Here is a 22,549-nt window from a genome sequence, read left to right on the forward strand (position 1 = left end):
TTCAGATCTCATTCTTACAAACACTAAAATATCATACTGTAGTCATATATGGCAGCTTACACAACTTAAAAGTTGAGACTGTGTGATTAGTACATCTGAAGATAAATATTTGAGAAATCATGGAAATGTGTGAGTTTCTTGTTGCGAAAGTTCTGCTTTTCTGGATTCTGGAAACAGGACATCTGAATCTGGAAGAGAAGGATGTACTTGTGCAGTCTCTGTTACCTTCCCCTTGCCATAACTAAGGCAGTGCCTTTTCATGGTTGCTAATGAAGTCACTCAGATTCAGGCAGGGTTCTTAGTCTTTGTTGAGAACTTTGTCTTCACGGGTGTAGCATGCTTGCTGTCCTAGGACTTGAGCTCCTAAAGTCTGTGTATGAGTGGTTCACGAAGATATATAGAATAGAATCTTATGCTAAGTAAAGGTGGTGATTGTTTAAGAAAAAGGAGGGTAAAATACTGATGTATGCAGAAGAAGGCATTTGGCAATACTTGATTCCTATTTTCTTACCGTGATAGCAATGTGATAAATATATCAGCTAGAAAGTGCTGACCCTCTTGTGGTACAGAACAAGAGGAAGGAATATTTAATGTTTTCTGTGTCTGAACTTTGCTTTCCTACTTAATGTGAATGACTTCATCCTTCAAATCAGTAATGCCTTCCAACACTCCTAATGTTCGTCGGACAAAAAGGATACGGCTGAGACCTCTGGAATATTGGAGAGGCGAGCGCATAAACTACACTATGAAGTCGTCAGGTATTAGTTGCAAAATATCTATTTGCTTCCTTTCAATAGAGCAGAAGAGACAAATCTGTGAGTTGATCTTGTGCTGTGCAGGCTTTGAGATGCTTACTAATGGGTAACTTGTTAAAAAAAGACTATTTGTGGTCTCCAGTTACTTAGTCATCTTTGCATGTAGTTTTCTTCTGTTCTGACACCCCTGTGTCAGCTGAAAATAATATCAGCAGAGCATGTTAAGTACTTTTACCTTCATTTTTGAGGGAAGAACAGAACAATTTCTCTGTACTCATGGGTTTTTTAAGTCAGAGATTGTGTATGAGTGGAAAAAGGCAATCTACTGGATCATTCGTTGAAGTATTTCTTTTTGTGGGAGGATTGTTTTCCAGAGCAGATACTATAACATTTTATAGTCTCAGTGTTAAATAACCTAAGTGAGAAAATAGATCTTGTTCTCAGGAATTTTTTATTATAAATATCTCAAGTTGCATTGCACTCCAAAGTACTTAATGTTGAAAAGCTTTTTTGTTTGTTCTGGCTTTCTAAAGGGATCTGAAAAATTCAGCATCAAGGAAATGTATTCTCAATTGAAATGCTGATTGGTTGTGCAAGTTTGCATTCTTTTAAATTTAGTATGAGTTAGTGAACTTTGCTTAACTTCCTTTTGTTTCAGGAGGGCTTGTGATTAGTGGGCTAGTGCATCCAGAAACAAAACCTCTCAGGAAGAGTAAAAGGAGGAAGGATTTTCCCAAGCAGAAAAGAGATAACACAAGTAGGACACAGTCTTTTTTTCCTTCAGATACTTTGAAGTCTCTTTAATCAAATGCTCTACTACTCTAAGATTTTCTTGCTGTAAACACTCAATTCTCTCTCTGGGTGAAAACAATTTTATAACAATTTATTAATACAATCTGATGAGGAAGAACCTGCTCCTACTGGATCTATAGCAATGCTGTACATTCTTCTTGTAAAATTGTTCACTACTCAGCATATGAAAGAAAGAAATGCTGGACATACCCAGAAGTGCTATTGTGCCTTTAAAGCATGGTCTGAAGAAACTACACTGTACTTACTTTGTGTTCAGGTCAGATGCTAGTGTGCACATTTAAGGTATAAAAACTTGTAGGCATTTTGCTGATACCTGTAATGACACATCTAATAACACAGTGGAGAGTGTTAGTAGGGTTTCAAGCTGTTATAGTTTAAATACAAAACCACAGCATGGTAGGTGAAGAGAGAGCTTTAAGAACAGTGCATAAAATGGTTAAAAGTGGACAATAAATCTATGTTTAAACACAAACTCTCTGGCCAGTAAATAATAAATATGTAAGTAGTTCTCAGAAAAGACAGTCAAAGTCCAAAAGCCAAATTATTTTTGCTGTGCTCTCTGGAAGATGTTTTAATGCTAAAGAGCCTTTCTTTTTGGGGACTGTCTAGAGCTTTTGTTTGAAACTGAAACGTTTCTCTGTGAAGCTACAGAACTAATAAAACAAGTGCTAACAAACATGGAAAATGCCATATGGTTCTAGCACTAAACTAATCAGGACTGACATAATCATCAGAGAAATAAGGAAGAAAACAATTACTGTTGGTGCCAATTTCTGATTTTACATGTGCTTCATGTAAATTTCATTCCTTACCTCAAAAAGAAAGTGGTAGGACTAGAGAAGGTTTAGGGAAAGCTCATCTAAAGCCTAGAAGGACTTCCGCAGCCTTGAAGAGAATACTATGGAGGCCTCTAAGGAAAAGGTTAAAAAAGACCTCTGAAATGGTGTGACATGGAGAAAGGAAATAGAAGTAAATGGTCTTGTTAGGGTTTTCTGCTTGTTTTTTTAAACACAAGAACTAGAAGGTGTGGAAGGAAGACAGTGAGAGCTGAGCTATTCAGCAAAATAAGGTGGTCATTCTCACTGTGTGCTTCCTGACCAGAATATTGTGCATAAAAATATTTATATAGTTTCATGACAAGAACCAGATATATTAACAGGAGACTTAACAGGAGACTTAATGGCTCTAAATAAAGTGTGTGAGATTCTGGTTAGAGGTAGAAAGTATTCCACTGAAGTGTCAGTATATTTTTATGGCATTTTGGAGAATGGAAGGAATACCTGCTTTGGGCCAGTGATGGGAGACAGGACCCTGGTCTAGATCAATATTTGATCTGAATACAGTTTATATTGTAATATAAATCATTTGCAGCCCATGAGAACCTGAACTGGTAGTGACTGTTCATAAAGTCGTACAAGAACTATTGGATGCTTCAAGTGCCTTTGAACTGTCTTCCAGAAGTGATTGATTTCCTCTGTGCCAGACATTTATCCTCAGAGATAGTCTCTCACTCACATCCTTAAGTCTTAGTGATGTGTGTAAGGCCTGTCAGCCAAGTAAAATTTCTAGCACAAATTCTTAAATGTTACTGATACGATAAAAATTTTGTTTTTATAGCTATAGAGTTAACACCTGTTAACACCTGTTGCTGCTTCTTTTTATAGAGAGATGGTTATGTTGGAGCAAAGCTGTTCAAACACAGTATCTTCCTCCCTCTGATTGTCTTGCTGTAAGAGTATTTAAGCTGCCATGACTGCCTACAAAGTGCTATAGCTTCCCTTTAGCATGCTGCTTCTGTCTACGTTTAAAGAAATTTCCTGTGCACTGTAGAGCTAAAATTGTCTGTTTAAGAGAATTCTGCAAGAGAGCTTTGGGATATTTATTCTGCTGTGAACATTCTAAAGCATCTCTTTTCTGTTTGAAAAGCATAGCATTGTCATAAATTCTTAGGCTATTTCTTCCTCTAGAAAAATCCTTTTTATTATAGCAATAGTTCTCAGATTTACAGCTTACAGTGAGATGTCCTGTAATGGTATTTCTTGAGAAAAGGAAAATTGGACATGTGCTTATCTTTTGAATGTTTTCTCCCTGAAGTCTCCTGATGCCTATCAACAATAGGTTGAACAAAAACACTTGTTCTTCACACTTCATCGTATATTTCATATTCTCTCAGCATCTGTTGCTAGAAAAACACTTTTCTCAAAACATAGAGTTTAGTTTTGAGTAAATACTGTTGTTAATAGCATAGGATAAATAGTTGGCATTTCCCTGGGAAATTCCTTAGGATTTAGTGTGTTCATCTATTACATACAGATATTATTTCCATGAAAAAGACATTTTCAAAGAACTGTTATGGATGATTTTCTTTATTTGAAGAAAGAGTCTATTTAGTCACTTATTAAAGAAAATTTAAGTACTTAATGTGTGGCATTAGAATTGTGGAAAAGTTGTGGTTAAATGATTAACTTTTTAAAATCTATATTGATTACTTTTCTGGTTTTGTTTTGGTTTCCTTGTATCCTCAGATAGAAGAGAGATACCTGCAAGTTTGGACCACAGCCTAGCTGATGCATCTAAGCCAGCCATTGTACTGGACCCAGTAACAAATAAGGAAGTGTGTGTAGGTGAGTTGAATGGATGTGACTTCCTGAATTATGTAGACTTATAAGAAAAAAAATGTTCATGCCACATTGGGCATAAAAAGATGAAGTTTTGAAATATCATTGCTCTTCTGGAGAAAGTTCTGAGGGAGACACAAGAAATGTTCTGATTTTTCAGCTAAATATTCAGTCTAGCTTTTGGAGGTGTTGCACTGAAACAATATGTATGGCACTGAGCATGTAACGAGAATAATTATGTGGTAGCACTAATGTTCATCTCCTGGACATTTTTTGTAGATTGTATAAACACTGCAAGCAGTCACACTTACTTCTTCAAAGATGAAGCAGTAGAAATATACAAAAATTTGAATACATCTCTTTTTGCAACTGGTAGATTGATTCTGAAACCATATAAAGAAAAAGGGCACCAGTTTGTCCACATGGATACAATCGTAAGTATGCTTTTTAAAACTTTTTATAAAATGGATTTTGTGAACAGAAGATCTCTTGGGACTGTTGGAAGTAACATATGAAGTTGAGAAATTCCCCCACCCCCTAAAATAAACAAACAATAATGAATTGTTTGCTGAAGGCACTTTACATGCACATTGTCCTGCTTCGCTTTGTATTAAATCTGTATGTCCATGTGCTCCTACTTGCTAGATCTTGCAGGCAAGATAGAAATACCATAAAAATAAAACAGGATCCCCATCCCCCTTTTGAGTTGTGCATCTTATTTTTCATCAGTATGGGGAAAAGGGATTGCAGCTCTGCTGGTCAATTTGGGGGTTTGTCTTTGTTATGTGTATGCAAGTGTTATCTTAAATACCTTTCTTAAATGTTGCTAACCTTAAAACCCTTTGGCTTTCATTAAGGCTTTCTATATTATCCATGGCAAAGTTATTGTAACATTACATAAGGCATCGTATTACCTGACTGCAGGAGACTGCTTCTATGTTCCAGCAGGTGAGTGCACGTGTCTGAAACCCATTCATTGGGAGGTGCAGGAGACTAAATTGGCATGCTAAGAACCAAAACCAGACAGAATGGTTGAATAGAGAATGGGACAGTACAGGGTGATGAAGAATGGAATGTGACACAACACTGGACATGCGTTGATGATCTAATGGTTGAATGCAGGGGTACACATACAGCTTGTTTATGTAAGTTGGCCTCAAAGTTTTGATGACACTACCAAGTTCTAAGAGTAAATTTCTCTTGTTATTCTGGTTCTGTTGCTAGCTGTAATGTTAAGGAAACATCACAGACAGCCTAATGTTACTAGTAATTAATATAATTGTTTCTGTCACCATATGCTTGCTGCTTTTTTCCTGTGTTAAATTATGAAAATCTGTTTGGATCAGTTCACCATAGCACCAAAGCACCATTTTGTGTTTTGTACTTATATATAGAAGGTTCAAACTACCTTGTTGAATAGGTTGTAAATTCATATTTTTTTGGGAGAATTTAAAGACATGATTTTGTCCTTCTGATATGAAAGTGGCATGAATTCCATATAGGAGGGTGTTCATCAGTGGATTAAAGCACTGGTCCAGAGATTTCATAGTAGTGTTAAAGCAGGCTGTTCATGAAGCTGTAGAGAGCTTTTGTACAGCTTTCTTGTGGAAAAGCTTATATTTAGAAAATGAGGAATTAGCCCTTTTTTTTCCTGTAAACTTTTCAGCACAGTGTCCTGATTGAACAATCATTGCTCAATTAATGCTTGGTGCTTTAAAGCTGCCTTTTGGCGTTTCAATCTTAAAAGTCTAGTGGGTCTGCAGAGACAGTTTTGTCATTTGCTTTTTGGGAAAGCAGATTATATAAAATGCTGAAAGTTCTGTATGACTATAAGGATCTACACTTCATTCTTCCCTGCTTCCTGATGGCCAGTCTCAGTATGGCTGGATGGGCAATGCAGTGTTTGTGGCAGGTGATCCCTGTAATTCATCGTGTGGCTGTATGTGAGTGTGAGGATTCATGGCTCATTCCCAGTGCTCAGGACCTATGAGATAATTCTATTTTGTGGTCATGCTAGTATGCAAATCTCAAGTGAAGATCTGCAGATAAGTTTCCATGTGCAGCTTTTATTGAAAATTTCTAAAGGAATAAATTAAAGTAAATTCGGTCACCTTAAAGTTTTATTGTGTGTTTTGAGAGCTGAGAGCTCGTGCCTGTTACATTTTTCTTAGTAAAAATCTTCTAAGTGAAAATCAAAGTAGATGACACTAGCTGTATTCCTTGTCATCTCTTTGAAATGCACTAACCTGCCTGTAAGAGTGGCATCCTAGACTAAAAGCTAATATTCCTTCTGTTAAAATATATAAAATAAAACTATACTTGGCTGAAGACAAGACAGGACTTCAAAAATTGCCAGTGGCTCCTAAGGAAAACTTCCTCTGTTTTTATTTGTAGGAAATGGATATAACATACGTAATCTTCTGAATGAAGAAAGTGTTCTTCTCTTCACACAACTCAAAGACAGGTGAAGAACTTTCTGCAAAGAAGTTTGCTTAAATGTTGTCAATTTTTTTAATGTTCTGTACAGAAATGTTTGAGTCGGCCCACCCTAACATTACAACTGAATACAGAGCAGCTGAATCAACGTAAGAAGAGTTGAGGAAAAAAACCCAGAAGAACATTGGTAATTTGCTGTCAAACTGAAATTGCAAAGTGAAGGGCCTTGCTCTGCATCAGTTACTGTTCTTGTGCCATCCAGTGACAGAAAGATAAAAGTATGAAATGTGTGGGTATATTTGTTGTTCCAAATTGTATCAATATGCTTAATCTCCCTAAAGATGCTTAGCACTTGAAAAAACGTTGGCATCTTCAGCTAACGTCTGATAGATAGTCTTAACGACTGCCTGGTACAACCTGCTTAGAATAATCTCTGTTTAAATGACAAACCTGCTGTTTGCATTCCAGTAATTGTTGTCTAGGAGATGGGCTGCTGCAAGGCTGCTGTGCTGGGGTCCAGCTGCCTTCTCATATGTTAACGACAGGCACCCCTTCCTTGTCTGGCAGCTGGATGATTAGTGCCTCCAATCTGAATAGGAAAATAGGAGCTCTTAAGTAGGAGCTTATCAGTTGTGTCTTTTGTGTGGAAGCTATGGCCTGATTAGCTCTGAACATTGTTGATAGCTTTATTTTGTGTAACAGTGATAGGTCATTGCCAAATGTATTACTTTAATATCTCCTTTTGATTTGCTTGCTGTGTTCCTGGATAATAATGAGGACCTTTGGGAAAGCTGTAATTATACTGTATACTCCAGAAGCCAAGTCTAGACAGCAGATGGTATACATAGCATTTGTCTCCCAAACTCTTCAAGGTTCCTTCTGGCTGAAGATAAGGATAAACTACAGCTATTCTTGTATGCTGCTTTCTCTCTCTGGTCATTGCTATCCTTGAAGAGAAAGAGATAAGGAAAATTGAATTGGAATTGTGAACTTCTAAGGACTTGAGGATGGAACACTAACCTTGTAACCAATCTTGGCCATGATCTTTATGCAAAATCTAGAGTATTCATTAAAGTAGGAAAGAGGAATTGGCTTTTAGCTGTCAGCTAACTTCCTGTGTCTGTGAAAGGGCTTGGACACCAAGATTACCATGCCTCTGTGAAAGATCCTTTGGACTGGGGAATTTGAGCTAATACTTTCTCTTTCAAGCAGTAGTTCCTATGGTTAGTGCATATATAGACTGACAGTGGAAATACTTGGTAGAAGTTGTGTGCTGTCTTTTCATTCATGGCTAAGTCACGCACGCGTAGCTCTGGGAAGATGAAACAGGAACATGCCTATTGCCATTTAGTTCTGTCTTGAAACAAACTATTTTCTGTCAGAGTTCAGACTACACAGAAAGTAATTTTTTTTCCAGCCTCAACTTTTTGTAAGCAGTTTAAGAGTTAAAAAGGAAAAAAGTCATTTAGTTATTAGATAAAAATTTGATGTTGGCAGCTTTTCTAAATTTTGGGCTTGGGTTTGTCTCTTCAAGGTCAGTAAGATTCAAATAATGTCCTTCCTGAGCTGGAGCCATACCAGCTACCAGATGGGCACACATGCTGTCTCACTGCTTGAGGGGATCCCACCCACTAAAACGTTTAGTTTTTAAGTCTTTCAACTCCTCAGGCCTGCAGAGATCTGGAACTTTGCCACTTGGAAAAAGTACAGGGCTAGGATTAAACCAAAGACACTGCTTCTAACATAAGCAGGTCTCCTAGTGGTCAGGCCATGGATGTGATGTCTCTGATCCCAGCAGCAAATTGGTTCCAGTTGAAAATCAGAACAAGAAAAATTTTCAGTTGTGTTAATGGCCAGGGAGTTCTGAACAAAAATACCCTGCAAATTCTTTTTTTGTGTTACCTGTCTGCAGATTGGGTGGCAGAAGGATGGATACTTAAGGGATTAGTGTAGGTAACTTATGTGGATGGACTGCAGAGCTCCTGGTCCTAAAGGAGAGTGTGGGTGGATGGTGTGGTAGAGCTCAGTCGGCTGCTGCTTGGCAGAGATGTGTTTTCATTTGGTGGGATGGGATGACAAGTGATGACATGACTCATGTCATATCAGGCACTGATGTGTCTTTGCCCACTGCAATTTAGCAGCAAGATTATGAGTGGGTTTTCTTTTGGGTCAAGAGAAATAAGTCCTTCAGAATGCTTTCTTAAGCAGAATTAATGTGTGCAGACCTTTTCCTGACACAGGCTGGAAAGTGCAGAAGTTCAAATACAGGTTTCAGGTTAGCATGCCGGTTTGTGTTTTCATGATTCTGTGGCTGGGAGTGCCAAGAGAACAGGGCAGATTTGGTAAAGTATGTCACTTTTTAGACTGGATGGTTTTGTTTGTCCCTGACTGGTTGGTTTCTTGAGAAAAATGTCTTGTGTACGTTTTGTAGCTGGAATACATCTGAATATGTTTGTGGTTTACTTAAGAAGCAGTCTCAAGTTTGCCAAGGGATGTTTCCTGGACTATTGCTCTGGTTTAGCAGCAATTCTAGTATTTGTCAGTAGATGGGGCTCCAAGTATAGCTCTTAGTCCTCTGCTGGCCTCCGCTCATTAGGGTCTGGTTTTTGGAATGCAGGAAGAACAGTGTGTTACAGGTGGAGATAAATTTAGTTGAATTCTCCTGCAAGATGTAAGTCAGTTGCTATTCACAGTAGGCCTTAACTACTGAACGTAGCTAAGTTCATTCAGTTACGTGGATGTTTTACTTGTTGCAGCCACTTGCACAAAATTGTTCTTTAAAACATTAGTGCACAGCAGGACCTGGATTGTTCACTGTTGGTCTGGATTGAATTTCAAATTTTTTTCTTCAACTTGGCCCTTGTTAGAAATTTGCTGCTGTCATTAGCCTAAAGATAGTGTGAGGAGGTAGAGGAGAATGTTCTGAGTGCCAGGACTCCTGTGGCTGCTGAGTTGTGCAGTGTGTCAATCAATAATCAATTGATAGTCAGAAGCAGCAGCTGATGTTTCACCTCTGCCTGGTCTTGTTTTGGTTCCTGCTTTCTACATTTTTGTATACAGCAGGCCAAATAGGATATTGAAAAGAAATAAGCCTTTTCTGAAATGTGCAATGTTAGTGTTCTTCCTGCATATGTGTTTCTTTTTGCCAGCCTGTTTTCTGCTCTGCTGAGTAATCTCACTTCCACTGGCTACTGTGGTTTAGCCAGGTGTTAGTGGAGCTAGGCTGAAGTTGGTTAGCCAGTGTTACCCTTTGTGAAGTTGGGATCTTTGTCTTGAAAGACATATGGCTTTTTCTGTTGTCTGAGAGATACACTTACTGTTCCTAGAGGATACATACTGATATCCTAGTCAGTATCCCTGTTTCAGTATGTTTATTAAATAATAAAACAATAAATGAATTATTGAATTATTAACTATTATTAATATTATTTATTATAATAAATATTAATTGCTTTTTATCAACAGTAATTGAGAGAGCTGGAAACAAAAGCTCAGCCATATATTTCAGCTCCATGTTTATAATAGGTTCATGTGTTCTATAGCAGGTACTATGGTAACATCCAGGAGCTTGTTTTAAGAAGCTTAACTGAGAAGTAATGCCACAACAAAAAGTTAGAGTTTTGAAAGCTTTGGCTCCCTTCAAAAAAATTATAGGTTAGTAGGTTTTGCAAATCTATCTTTTTGTAGTTTCATTTGGTTAAAAAGCTGTTCCTGTTGTACTAAACAAAGCTTTTTGAAGCTTAAATTAGCAGAAGAATGATTGCAGAACAGTCAGATGTGTATGCACATCCTTATTTGTACAACTCTGTAAACATAAAATAGGAGACTGTGAGCTGAGTAATTACAGACAAAATAAACAAGACCAATAAAACAAACTGTTGAGGTACATATACAGCTTCTTCTATTTTTCAAGTGCACAACTAAATTGGTTATCTGCAGATGATTTAAAATTAACGTTTGGGGAATGCAATAAACCAAAATAACTATTTCCTCATTTCATAACAGCTGAAAAGGCATTTCAACATGAGTATTTCTTGTATGTTCACTACTATATAGACCCTGCATGATATCTTTTGTAATACAGGATTTGCTTTAAGAGGTGATTGCTTGCAGGTGATAGATCTAACTGAAGAGCATGGACCATGCCTCTTTAATGGTATTGACAGCTGTTGTAATTGAATATCTTAGTTTTTTCCAAGCTGATACATTTCCGTGGCAGAATCCTGTTACTTCACACATGTTCACAAATATAGTCAGAAGAGATCTCAAAGGCAAACATTTTGGGTTGCATAGATGAGATTTAGTTAGGATTTGACAACCAAAGTGAGTCCCCAGTTCTAAGATGAAAACATGGTTGATGATCAGTCAGAACAGTAGGCTGCAGATTATTAGGAAATGAATATGTTAAAAGGTTTGCCTGCAGAGTTGCTCTGTGTTTTTAAGCCCACTCACAAAGCTCCTGTTCTGATCTGCTTCATTTAAGTTTCTGTGCCCAAGTAAAGGTACAACACAGAAGGTTGTAAAATCACAGGTAATTTGCACTCCTGTAGTCCTGTTTGGAGCACAAGAACAATAGTGATTGAAACAAGGAGCTGGAAGAAACAAAGTGTTTGCTTTGTCAGCCTGACTGTTGAGATGCAAGTCTGAAAGTGTTCACAGAAAAAATATTAATGTCTAGGATAAGGTTTTTTTGATAGGTAAGGACTTTGAAATTTGAAAACGGAAGAATTCCAGTACTCTTGACAAATATTTAGGAAGTTTATTAAATGGGTATGATAGCTGCTAACACATATTATTTCATTTAGCTTATTATATATTTTCATTGTGATGGTGTTTAAAGATGCCTTCTCCTGTGTTTTCAGTAACAATATCTGAAATGAGAATTGATCAGGATGGCAAATGCATGGTAATGGTGTCTTTATTGGCTGTTGTGTGAGGGTGTCTTCTGGAGTCAACGTGCCGTAAAGAGGGAGGGGAAAGGAGTGATATGAGAGGTGTAAACATAATTAAGAGCTCTATTTTAGTGCTCAAAGGTGTTACAGACTGACTGGTCTAGGTCATGCAAAGCATTTTCAATGAAGCTCAATAACTTTGAGAAGATTGATATGGGGAAGGTTTTCTGGTGTTGGTGCCACAAGGACACAGTTGTCTCTGCTGGTAACCAAACTCCTGGTTTGGGATTCTAGTAGTGTTCTGATCACTTGCATTTAAGAGCATTATGTCATCTTATCTAAAACTACAGAGTTCAGCTAATGAGCATGATGTATAAGCCACCGAAGAAGAGGCCTCAATTTAATGAATTTTACCCTTTCTTTATGTTAGCAACACTTTTGTGTTGTAGTAGAGTGGGGATAATTACAAGAATTGAAAGTTAATTACAAAAAAGGGTTTTTTTCAAACACTATCTGAACTTGAAATTTTATTGCTGACAAAGAGGGGGCTCCCCTAGGATGCAGTAGCCTATACACTGAAGAAACTGAGTGCTTCTCCTATATTTCAGTTAGTGCCAAGTGAGCTCTGAGGCTAATTAATCAAAACAAATTCACAATTAAGCCCAGGAAGGAAGACTAATTAAGTAGACAGTTAAGAAAAGTGCTGAAGAAGGGAGCAACCTTAAGGGGAAAGTATGAGACTCCCAGTACTGGCCCATGAAGGACAATTAAGTGATAATTGCAGAGGCCTTTTTGCATCCAGCAAATGCTGTCTGCCTTTTATTATGGCTGATTTTCTTAGTAGAAGCAGACAGTTGCCTGATGAGCAACTAAACTTTACTATGCACTCTTAAGGTAATTCACAGGTAAAGCAGAGAGGTTGCTGCAGCTATAAATTAGAACACTGCTCCCAGACTTGAACAGTATTTTAGACAATGAAAAAGCCCCATTGTGTTTTAAAGACAAACTAACTTTAAATGTTTGCTTTATTTCCCTCTTCATTTTGTGGCATACTGAGTCCACGTTAGCATCCTGTTTAACCTTTCAAATAAATTATACTGAGTGAACTATCAGAATTTCAAATAGCTTCATTTTTTTCAGTTACTCACCCCACTGAAGTTCACAGAATCATTGCTTTGTCATGAAATGGCTTCTGCTTGTATTGGGTTTGTATTGCCAGGTTTTGATAGTGATGGGGGGTGGTTACTGGGATGGCTTCTGTGGGAAGCCAGTAGCAGCTCCCCTGTGTCTGACAGAGCCAGTGCCAGACAGGTCCAGTGCCAACCTGCCACTGGCCAAGGCTGAGCCCACCAGAGTTGGTGGTAACTATTCTGTGGTAACATTTAAGAATGGCAAAATGTGTGTGCAGAAGTAATTATTGCTGGAAAAGAGAGGAATGAGGATATGTGAGAGAAACAGTTCTGCCCACACCCAGGTCAGTGCAGAAGGAGCAGGAACGAGGTTCTCCAGGCACTGGAGCTGAGATTCCCTGCAGCCTGTGACAGTAATGGGTGAGTGATCTCTCCCTGCCCTCATCTCAACCCAGAAGATGGTTCCTCATATTTTCTCTCGCCTGTCCAGCTGAGCGAGGACAGTAATAGAATGGCTGTGGTGGGCACCTGACATCTAGCCAGCGTCAGCCCACAGTCCTGCACTCATGCTGCATGATGTATTTGTGGGTTTTGGTGGGAAAAAAAAGAGGAGGAACCTACAACAGTAGTATTGTTTTTACTGAAAAGATTTTAAATTTTCTTCTGAAGAACCTTTTAAGTTAGCAAAGCTATCTCTGATGAGGTGCAAGCTCCAGATTTCCTGCATCCCTACTTGCTCATTTCTGTTGAACTGTGATGGTAATGAAGTACAAAACCTCTCTTAATTTATTTGACTTAGCATGGGCTAAAAATTTGTGTTTCCTTTTTTTTCCCTCTCATATAGAGAACTTGAATTATTGCAGAAATTACAGTGGAGTGGTCTCCTTAAGTATTTATTGAAATGTTGATAGTAATTTCCTTTCCTTCATGAAATTCCATGTGAACATTCTGCTACTGTCATGTACTGTGTCTTTATATGTGAGTTGGCAGTTGCCTTCTTGAAGTATCTGTCCAAGGTGCACTTTTTTATCTTTGTTTTCTTCCTTCTCCTGGAACAGGCTGCAGGATGAAGTGTTCACCTGCTGCTATTCCATCTCAGCTGTTCCATCAAGTTTCAATCTGCTCCTTCATTTTTTGTCTTGCTGCCTAAACTAATTTCCTGCCCTATTTGGATGTATTTTCCTTACCAAAGGTTTCTTTTCTGTCTTTTTGCCACTTGCAAGATTGAATGAATCATTTTTTAGCTCAGTTCCAGGTGTTTGAATTATTTCAGAGGTGTTCTTGTGCCTGAAGGTTCCTTTGCTACCTCTCCTGCAAGTTTTGTACAGGGCCTGGCATAGCTCCCAATTTTCACCCTCAGAAGTGATGCAAAGCATTTTTTGGCCTGTGTTCTTTGGAAGACTTTTGTGTAGTTTTAATCCCAAGAAGGTTGGCTTAGGATATCACTGGCAAGGTGTTTGTTATTGTCATCATCTGCCGCTTTCCTGGCTGCAGAAGCAGAATTGAGACTGCTTCAGGCCCACTTGGTTGCCCTTGGACCTCATCCATCTGTTGAGTCTGGCTCTGCAGTGCTGGGAGAATCCATCCCAGCACCATTCCCTGTGGCCAGACTTACCCTGGAGCACTGTAACATTGTGCTTTTTGCTCCTTTTGGAGCACTAATTCAGCGTGCTGGTGACTTCCTTTGCCTTGGCACAATCTTGATGTGTGTCTGCCATCACTTAGGCACAATGCCATACCCTGATTTTGTATTGGCAAGGCTAGTCCAGGCATTCACCTGCTCTTACATCTTCATTCCTCTTGCCTGTGGGAATGCTGCCTGGCACCAGCTGGTTTTGGCACAGAGGTGTGCCCACTGCTGCACGTGTGGGTGTGGATCTCTCGTGTGCCCTCTCACACCCTGTTGCTGCTTGACTGTCCTGGTAAATTCCAGGAGAAAGTAATCTTCCTGGTTTTTAGTGTTTCTGCCATGTCTAAGTAGTCTAGACTAAAAGAGCTGTGAAGGTTGGGTGGCCCCTCAGCATTGGGTTCATACATTTCCCTTGGAGACGGAGCTGAGACCTGGCCAAGCACATGTGACATACCCTTCCATGTGGAACAGTTCTGTCCATAAAGTTCAGATCCCGTCATCTCCCTTTTACCATTCTTTGTGCCATGGGTGGGAGTGTGTATTTGCAAAGCACATCAGAGTGTTGGTGTACACACTCAGCATCCTCATTCTTACTGCTGTGGTTACTGCAGAGAGGTATAGAAGAGGTACAGGAGAGATCAGGTAACAGAATCTTGTATGAGGGGAAAGAGCTTATCTAAATCCAGGGCAGCTGGCTCTTGATGCTCATGCTTGAGCAGAAGTGTTGGATTGAATGACTTCCAGAGTCATTTGGATCTCTGACCTTAGACATCCTGTGAAGTTGCAACCTGTGCTATGGAAGTTGCTCTTTTATAAGTTTAGTTCACACTTTTTTTGGGAAGGCCCTTGTTTCTGTACCCTTTGTGTGGAGAGCAGTCTTTTCTGTGTCACACAGCTACCCACCAGTATTGCCACCAAGAGTGTGGGGTGTGCCTGAGCGCCAGCCACTGCCGAACAGCCACTGCCATCCCTTTCTCCACAGAAGGACAGCATGTGCACATTAAGTAGGGTCACAAGTGCCAGCTTTAACCTCGCCTTTCTGCTCTTGGCTCTGAGGAGCCCGTCCACAGCAGACACATATCTGGGTTTGATGACAAGCCCACTGCTCAGTTTGGGCGAATTAGCTAACAATTTTTTGCATGTACACCCCAAAACATTTTACTGTATTTGGATAGTGGCTTACTAGTTTCTCTTGCAAGTCCTAACATCAATCTTTATTCTCTGCATGGACTTTAAACTTTTTCAAAATTTAGCATCTTGTTTAGTCCAGGCTATCAAATGTCTGCTTTTCCCATGTAACTCTGGAGTAGCAGTCCTCAGCTGTCACTTTATGTGGAGAATTGCATCAGATATTATTCTCTCAGCAAGCATTTTAGTCCCTGATTATTTTCCCTACTGTCAGCAGCTTTTTGTGACCTTTGGAACTGCGGACCAGAGATTGTGAACCATTTGTGTAAACCCAAGTTAAAGGGAATTAAAATACACGCAAGATCATTATAAAAATAACATGAAACTTATATGCACATTAACTTCTGAGGCCTCTTAGTCCTTCATAAGATATATTTCATATTTGAAATAGCTTAAGAAAATACCCAGAGAGCAAGTGTCAGTGCCACAACCAGGTGTGGCTTTGACAGCTCCAGATTTTGCACAGATGAGCACATTTGTCAGAGACCACTATTAGTTAAATTAAATTAGGCTAATGTGCTCTTTTGAGCATAATTGAAATGATACTAATGTTTTTATTGATTTGCCACTGGAGTAGGTGAATGCTCGGATGTCCTTGCTGCTGTGAGTACAATTTGCAGTTGTTCCACTTTACTGTCTAGTAACTCCCCAGTATTATGGCACAGAAAGGCCTATTTTTAACTGTGTTAATTTGAACTAATTGCTGGTTTTTTTTATAATTTAGAGAAACAAGAAATACGTTGTTGGACGCCTCTTCCCCATAACTTTACCTGCAAATTGAAGATCATCTAATGCAGAGGAGTTCTAAAGAATATTGAACATTTTCATCTGACACCCCAGTTTTAGGGGCATGTTGTTTCATTGATCTTAAAGATCTTTCTTCAGTGTAAATGCTACATACATAGTTTGTTATGAGTTATCTTTTCTTTTGTATCAATAAATATTAAGTAATGCAAATCAGTTTTGATTTATTTGTTTAAAAATAATTTTAGAATCAATTTTCTAGCATTCCATGTGGTTTTAAAAATGCAAGTAATTACATGAGTTTGACCTGTAAATACTTATTAATAAATACCTGAGTTATCTTGAGTGGCTTCAAAGATGTCATGAACTGAAATGTTTCACTGTTTCTTTGGAGTTGTTGAAATATTCAAAGGGAGTTTGAAAGCAAAATAGTTTTTGAAGGATAGAGTCATAGAATTATAAAGTTAGAAAGAACCTTTAAGACAATCCAGCTCAACTGTTAACCCAGTCCTTCCAAGTCCATCACTAAGCCATGTCCCTAAGTGCCATATCTTTCAAATACTTCCAGGAAGTGATGCCGCTTCCCTGGGCAGCCTGTTTCAGTGGCTGACCACCCTTTCAGTGAAGAAACTTTTCCTGATATCCAATGTAAACCACCCCTGGTGTAACTTGAGGTCATTTGTTCTCATCCTGTTACTTGGGAGAAGAGACCAACACTCACCTGGCTACAGTCTCCTTCCAGGTGGTTGTAGAGAGTGAGAAGGACACCCCTGAGCTCTTGGCCTTGTTGAACCTCAGATGCAAATGGAGGTGAGATTTGAAAACCAATGTTCCTAGTTGATAGTGGCTTTGGTTGCAGTTTGAATTGCAGTTTGAACCCCTGGTGTTCCTGCCAAACTTACACAGAAACTTCTGGTTGGAATGGTGCAGAATTCTTTTGGTTTTCAAGTAAATCATAATCAGAGCTACATTCTGCTGCAGCATGTGATCATTCAGGGCTCTTCATATTTGGTATGTGATGACTTACACACTACTCCACATTTTCTACAAAATTTTCAAGGTGTTTCCATTTAGCTGGAGATGGTACATGCTGAGAACAGATCTTGCCTAGTCAAATAAAATAGAAACACCTCCCGTCCCTTCAAGGAAAATACGATCCATTGGTTTTTCATTTGCCAGGAGCATCAGTTTTTAATGTTTTTCCCTTTCTCTTTATCTCCTGGGAATATCAGTCTGCATAGATCTATTATTAATTCCACAGCAACGAGCTCATTTTCTCAAAACTCCTTACAGTGGGTAGTAAAAGTAGGTCTCCCCAGGAATTATTTAATATCCAAATTGAACTGAAGAGTCCTATGCATAGTGCTGGGTGGCTGTTGTTGGGTTTCTTTTTGGTAGTGGTGGTTGGTTGTTTTTTCCTAAAGCATCTTTGCCTTATCTGAAGTCACTGTTTTCTATGAAAAGGTGAGTATTGTAGGTTGTCCAGCATTTAAAACTCAGGAGTCTGGATGAGCATTAAAAATAATTCTGGAACCAAATCAATTTTTGGTAGTGAAAGGGTGAGGAAAAATACTCTTGAATAGCAGCATACTATGCTATGAATGTTAGTATATTGTTGTATAAGCTTTGCAGAGAAGGGTGCAAGAGAGGTGTTCCACTCCTGGAAGGTTATGGAAGCTCTGTTTATAACGTTCATTCCCATCAGCTATGCCCCAGGAGCCGTGGTGAGCATTTTGCTGGCAAGAGCCTTGCTGGAGGATCAACATTTCCAGCTGCAGCTCTCATGGTTCTTGAAGCCCTGTCTCAGTTCCAGTAAGTATTTATCATTCACTGAAGGAGCAGAGAACCTGGCTCTACAGTTCAGCCTCCTGGGGCTGCTTCTGGGCACCTGGGTGAGCCCATACCCATCCACAGTGCCTGTGTCCCTGGGCTGTGCAGGTCGGGAAGGGGAGGGTGGTGCTGGTGTTTTCCAGAGCCCAGACCTGGAGCAGCCTGAGCCCTGTTCTGCTCAGCAGCTGTATAGGTCACTGTAGGATCCCTCCAGGCAGGACCTGGGCCTGGAGTCTCTCCTTGCCCTGACTCGCTCAGACAGGGCTCTTTTGCTTGTGGTCTGACATGAGGAAAGAGGAATGGTTACTGCTTATCTTTGCAGTGTTTAGGAGATACTCTCATTCAGAGCAGTCTCAGTTTCTTGTTAATTGGCTCAAACCAATGCATCAAACAGAAGCAGCAATAACCATATAGATCATGTGCTGCATTTTGATAGTCAAGAAGATTGTTTTTTACCTGTCCTAACCTGGAAGAATCAGAACATTTGCCCTTCCTATGCCAGTTAGACTCAACCATATCTTCATAGAAGGAGGGCAGTTCCAGTAAAACCTGCACAGTGACCCAATTTTAACTTTTTGGAAGCAAGGACCTTTTTTTTTTCTGTTTCATGGATGTATTGTTTGCAGTTTGTTGTATCCCTGGAAGGTCACAGTTTGAGGAGCTTTAAGGAGTGATAAACAGGGGAGGTGCACAGTTCATGGGGACACATTAGAAGATGAGGCTGGATTTTTTTTGCATGTGAAAAAATTCAACTTAAATCTTTTAATCTTAGAGAACAGAAAGCAAAGTGCAGGTCTTAAAAGTGACCCCAGTCATCCGTCCTTTGCCACTGCACAGCAGGAGGAGGTAGGATATCCTGTGGGTCATACCAAGCAAAGGTGCTGGTGTTTATACAGTAGCCCAGTTTTGGGCATGGCATGTGCCACAAGCCACAGAGTCACTGCTTGGGGATTGCCAAGCCAGTTCCGAGCTCGTGTGTTTACTTGTGAGTGACACTTGGTGGGCATAAAGGCACATGCTTGTATTGGGGAGCAGCCATGGAAGCTTCATGTTGTTCAGTGGTGGTGGAAGAGATTAAAAATCACGTTTATTACATGTCTTTGGCAGCTCAATGTTGGTTTTACCATTTGAGTCTCTTGTGTATTTTCAGTATCTTGAGTTAAACAGTTTCTCTCCTGTAGGAAGCCTCTTGGTCACGGTGGTATGTGGTCTGCTGGTGCACATCTGTGACTGCTTTCTCATGGGATTCAGCTGTTACTAAAAAAAAAATTTCATTCCTTTGCCAATAAGCAGGTTTAGCTTGTCTGTTAAGGATAGTGTGATTTTGATTTGGATTTTTTTCTTCTGTTTTCAGCTGAGTGTTATCCATGTGCATACTTAACTGAAAGACTATATATCAAGTCAGTGCCAAATATTTTGTGGCCTAAGGAATTGAGATGAAAGTGATTGAGGTGCAGACAGTTCTCCTGGCTGCCTCTCTTCACACTGAGGAGAGCTTTCCGGTGCCACAATAGCCTTACTTTGCTTCAGGCACTGCCCCAGCCTGGTGAAGCTCTGCCACACAGCACTCCTGCTGCCCTTGTCTGCTTTCTACTGCTCTGAGATGCCAGTCTGTGCAAGAGACAGAGAGAAGCCCATTTCCAGCTCAGGCTGATTGTATTTAATATTTTTTCTTTTTCTTGTTTTTTCTTTCCTCATGAAGGAAGTAAATAGAACTAACCAGAAGGATTTACAGATGGGAGTTCAGCCAGCCCTGAGGATTCATGATTGTGAAGTCCTGTGCTTGATTATTTTACATTTATGTCATTAAAATCAGGCTACTTTAGGTTACTCTGCTTAATGTTGCAGAAAAAAAGGCACTTGGACCATCACTGAGCCAAGGATACTTAAAGAGAAGGTAGCCTGGTAGTTTCCCTGCTGCTGGTTGCATTTCTCCCTCACAGGCACAAAAGTTAGTGGGTATGAATGCTTCAGAACTCACAAGAAGTATTGAAGTGGTGCCTTTTGGATGTTAGTCCTTTCTCTTCTCTCCTTGAAGGGAATGCAACCATATTGACCAAAACAAATGAGTCAGAAGATTGCATGTGGCTTTCAAAAATGGGTATTTTTTACAGATTTTTATGTAGTTCGCATCACCTTGCCACCTTGTCCTGAATTAATGAATGAATGCTGTGTTGTTTTGGCATGGAGTTTGTTTGCACTTTTTTTGTCAGTTCAGCCTCCAAAGAAACTTCTAATAGCAACTCTCTAACCTTGGCAAGCACAGAAACTGCTAAAATGAATGCAGGGGCAAGTGGACACAAAACCCAGTCAAAATACACTGAAAGTAAGTTTTGAAGAAGTTTTTTTTCTTATGTTTGAGAATGCCTGTTGCTCTTTTCCTTTTTCCTGTGTTCTGTGGCTCCCAAGGGCCAAGCATCTGCAGAGAGTCGAAGACACATCCTGGGAGCTGGCAGCAGGACCGTGCCTCTGCTGAAGGCCAGCCAAGCAGCCTGCTCCACATGGAGAGTGGAGGTTCCATCTGCCTTCCACCATCTCCAGACTGCCAAAGTCTCAAAAAAAAGGGAGCAAATCTTGCTGCGTTGCCCTGGGCTCCAGAAGGCAAGCGTTGGAGGAGGGAGGAAACCGAGCCAAGCTTATGGAATTGGAGGGATGCAGAGCGATTGCACTCAGCCAGAGGAGGATGGCACCCTCCAGCACCAGCACCCCTGCACAGGTATCTGCACAGTTCTGCTGGGGGCACTGTTTGCTTTTTCAGCTGGCCCTGATTTTGAGGGTTCTGCTCTGCCCAAAATAATGTCTGTTACTGAGTAGCTCTGCGCTGAGCCTTCTCCCCTCCATTTACTCACCTTCTCAGAGGTTTATTCCTGTGGTCCTGCATATTGCTTTTTTGATTATTGTTTGTATTTTTAATGAGTTGGGGAGAGGTGTGATCTTGTTTATATCCATGGAAACTGGAGCTATGAGTTTTGAGTCAATAAATTTATACCTAGGCAGGACTGCTGTTGCAGTCACTGCCTGCTGCATACAGGCATATGTTTTCATTTTGAGAGCCTGTGTTTACAGAAGACAGCAGTTGAAATCCTGGTTTAGATTGTTCTTTACAGCCAAACAGCTGTGGTCTGAATGCTGCAAGAGTTAACTTCCAGTGGAGCACATACAGTGAAGCACATATCAAGCTTCTACCCCAAATGTAACAAACTTAGTGCCTCTGCAGGTGAAATTTTATTTCTTTTATGGCTGACAGCTTAGAAGCTCACTAGAATGGGAACATCTGTAGGAAAAAATAATACTTAACTCAATCTCTTCCCTGAATGACAGCAAAACCAAGACTCTGTATGTACCTGATGCAGAATAGTAATCCTTTTTCATCACATGCCTTGCATTCCTTCACCAGGTATGTATTCAAGCTCTGTGTGGGCAGTGGTGTATTTGTCTTTGCTCTGTAAATGAAGTTTTGTGATCACAAGACATAGCTTCTGTTTTCCACTAGAGGCCAATGAAGCTCAGGACAAGGCTGCTGCAAGGCTTTCAGGGAAAACCCCAATTTTTTTTCTTTCCAGACCTGTTGCTGAACAGTGGTATCGCCATGATTATTTCCTTTTAGAAATGGTTCTCCCTCTAATGAAATGGAATTCAGTTGCTGTCTTCCTCCCAGCATTTTGTTCCCAAAACCTTCAGAAAGGTACAGAACTGGAATCCTTATTTGCTGATACATGTTCCTTCAACATTTCCAATTCCTAGCTGTTAACTATGTAGCAATCTCCATGAAATAATGCTGCACATCGAGAGGCAATGGAAACAGTGAGTAATGCCAGTGCTTGGGGCTTTCAAGAGTTTCAGGAAATAGTACATCTTGAAGCTACTATGTTTTACTGGGGAGCTTCCTAAATTTTGTATTTACAACTGACAGAGCCGATGACATCCCATTCCAGCTGAGGCACAGGGTCCTGTCCTGACCCTGACATCATTCTGCCTGAGTGCCTTTGCCTCCTGACTCCTCAGGTCATATCTCAGTCCTAAGTAATAACACTGGTCTTTTACAAAGTTTTTAAGAGGTCAAGAACAGCAAAAGTCCTTAAATATGAGGCTGGTGGTGCCAGCTCCGTGTCACAGACAGAAGAAGCCATCTGGGATATTGTTCCTGGGAGCTACTCCACATTTTCTGTCTCAAGTAAATGAAGAATAATGCTGCCTAATATGTTGGTTAAAGCCAGAAATGTTTACAGTAAGACAAAGGCACTGCTTGTGGCATGAGCTTGGAAGATGGTTTAGGATCTTGCTGCCTGGCAGGGGTGTCATGTGGGTGGCACATATGTGTGAGCCCCTCTGGATGCCACACTACTCATTTGCCACACTGTGCTTTGGCTGCTGATCCTAAACCTGTGAGATTTCTCTGGGGGTTGTAGGAAACCTGATTTTAGAGGGAATTTGGCTTCTCCTTTTGAAAGATACACTGCTATGAATATGCTGCTATGGTAGGAAGCAAAACTAAGGTGGGATTGCAGCTCAG

At 40.0% G+C, this 22,549-nt stretch overlaps 1 protein-coding gene across 5 annotated transcripts in view; it reads left to right on the forward strand.

The window, feature by feature from the left end:
• CENPC (centromere protein C) overlaps positions 1–16,551 on the forward strand; it is a 28,351-nt gene extending 11,800 nt beyond the window's left edge. For 2 of the 5 annotated variants that reach the window (XM_015625436.3, XM_015625439.1), the window contains 8 exons: positions 654–758; positions 1,414–1,512; positions 4,094–4,192; positions 4,466–4,620; positions 5,044–5,134; positions 6,581–6,650; positions 12,989–13,064; positions 16,187–16,551. In XM_015625436.3, coding sequence (XP_015480922.1) covers positions 654–758; positions 1,414–1,512; positions 4,094–4,192; positions 4,466–4,620; positions 5,044–5,134; positions 6,581–6,650; positions 12,989–13,055 — 686 coding nt within the window. In that variant the 3' untranslated portion in view covers positions 13,056–13,064; positions 16,187–16,551. Of the gene's footprint in view, positions 1–653; positions 759–1,413; positions 1,513–4,093; positions 4,193–4,465; positions 4,621–5,043; positions 5,135–6,580; positions 6,651–6,713; positions 6,912–12,988; positions 13,065–16,186 lie in introns of all 5 variants that reach the window. The other 3 variants (XR_001521159.3, XM_015625437.3, XM_015625438.3) reach the window with 3 other exon arrangements.
• Positions 16,552–22,549: the final 5,998 nt, after the last annotated feature.

Source organism: Parus major, chromosome 4, assembly GCF_001522545.3.
Source record: "Parus major isolate Abel chromosome 4, Parus_major1.1, whole genome shotgun sequence".
Lineage (NCBI taxonomy): Eukaryota > Metazoa > Chordata > Aves > Passeriformes > Paridae > Parus > Parus major.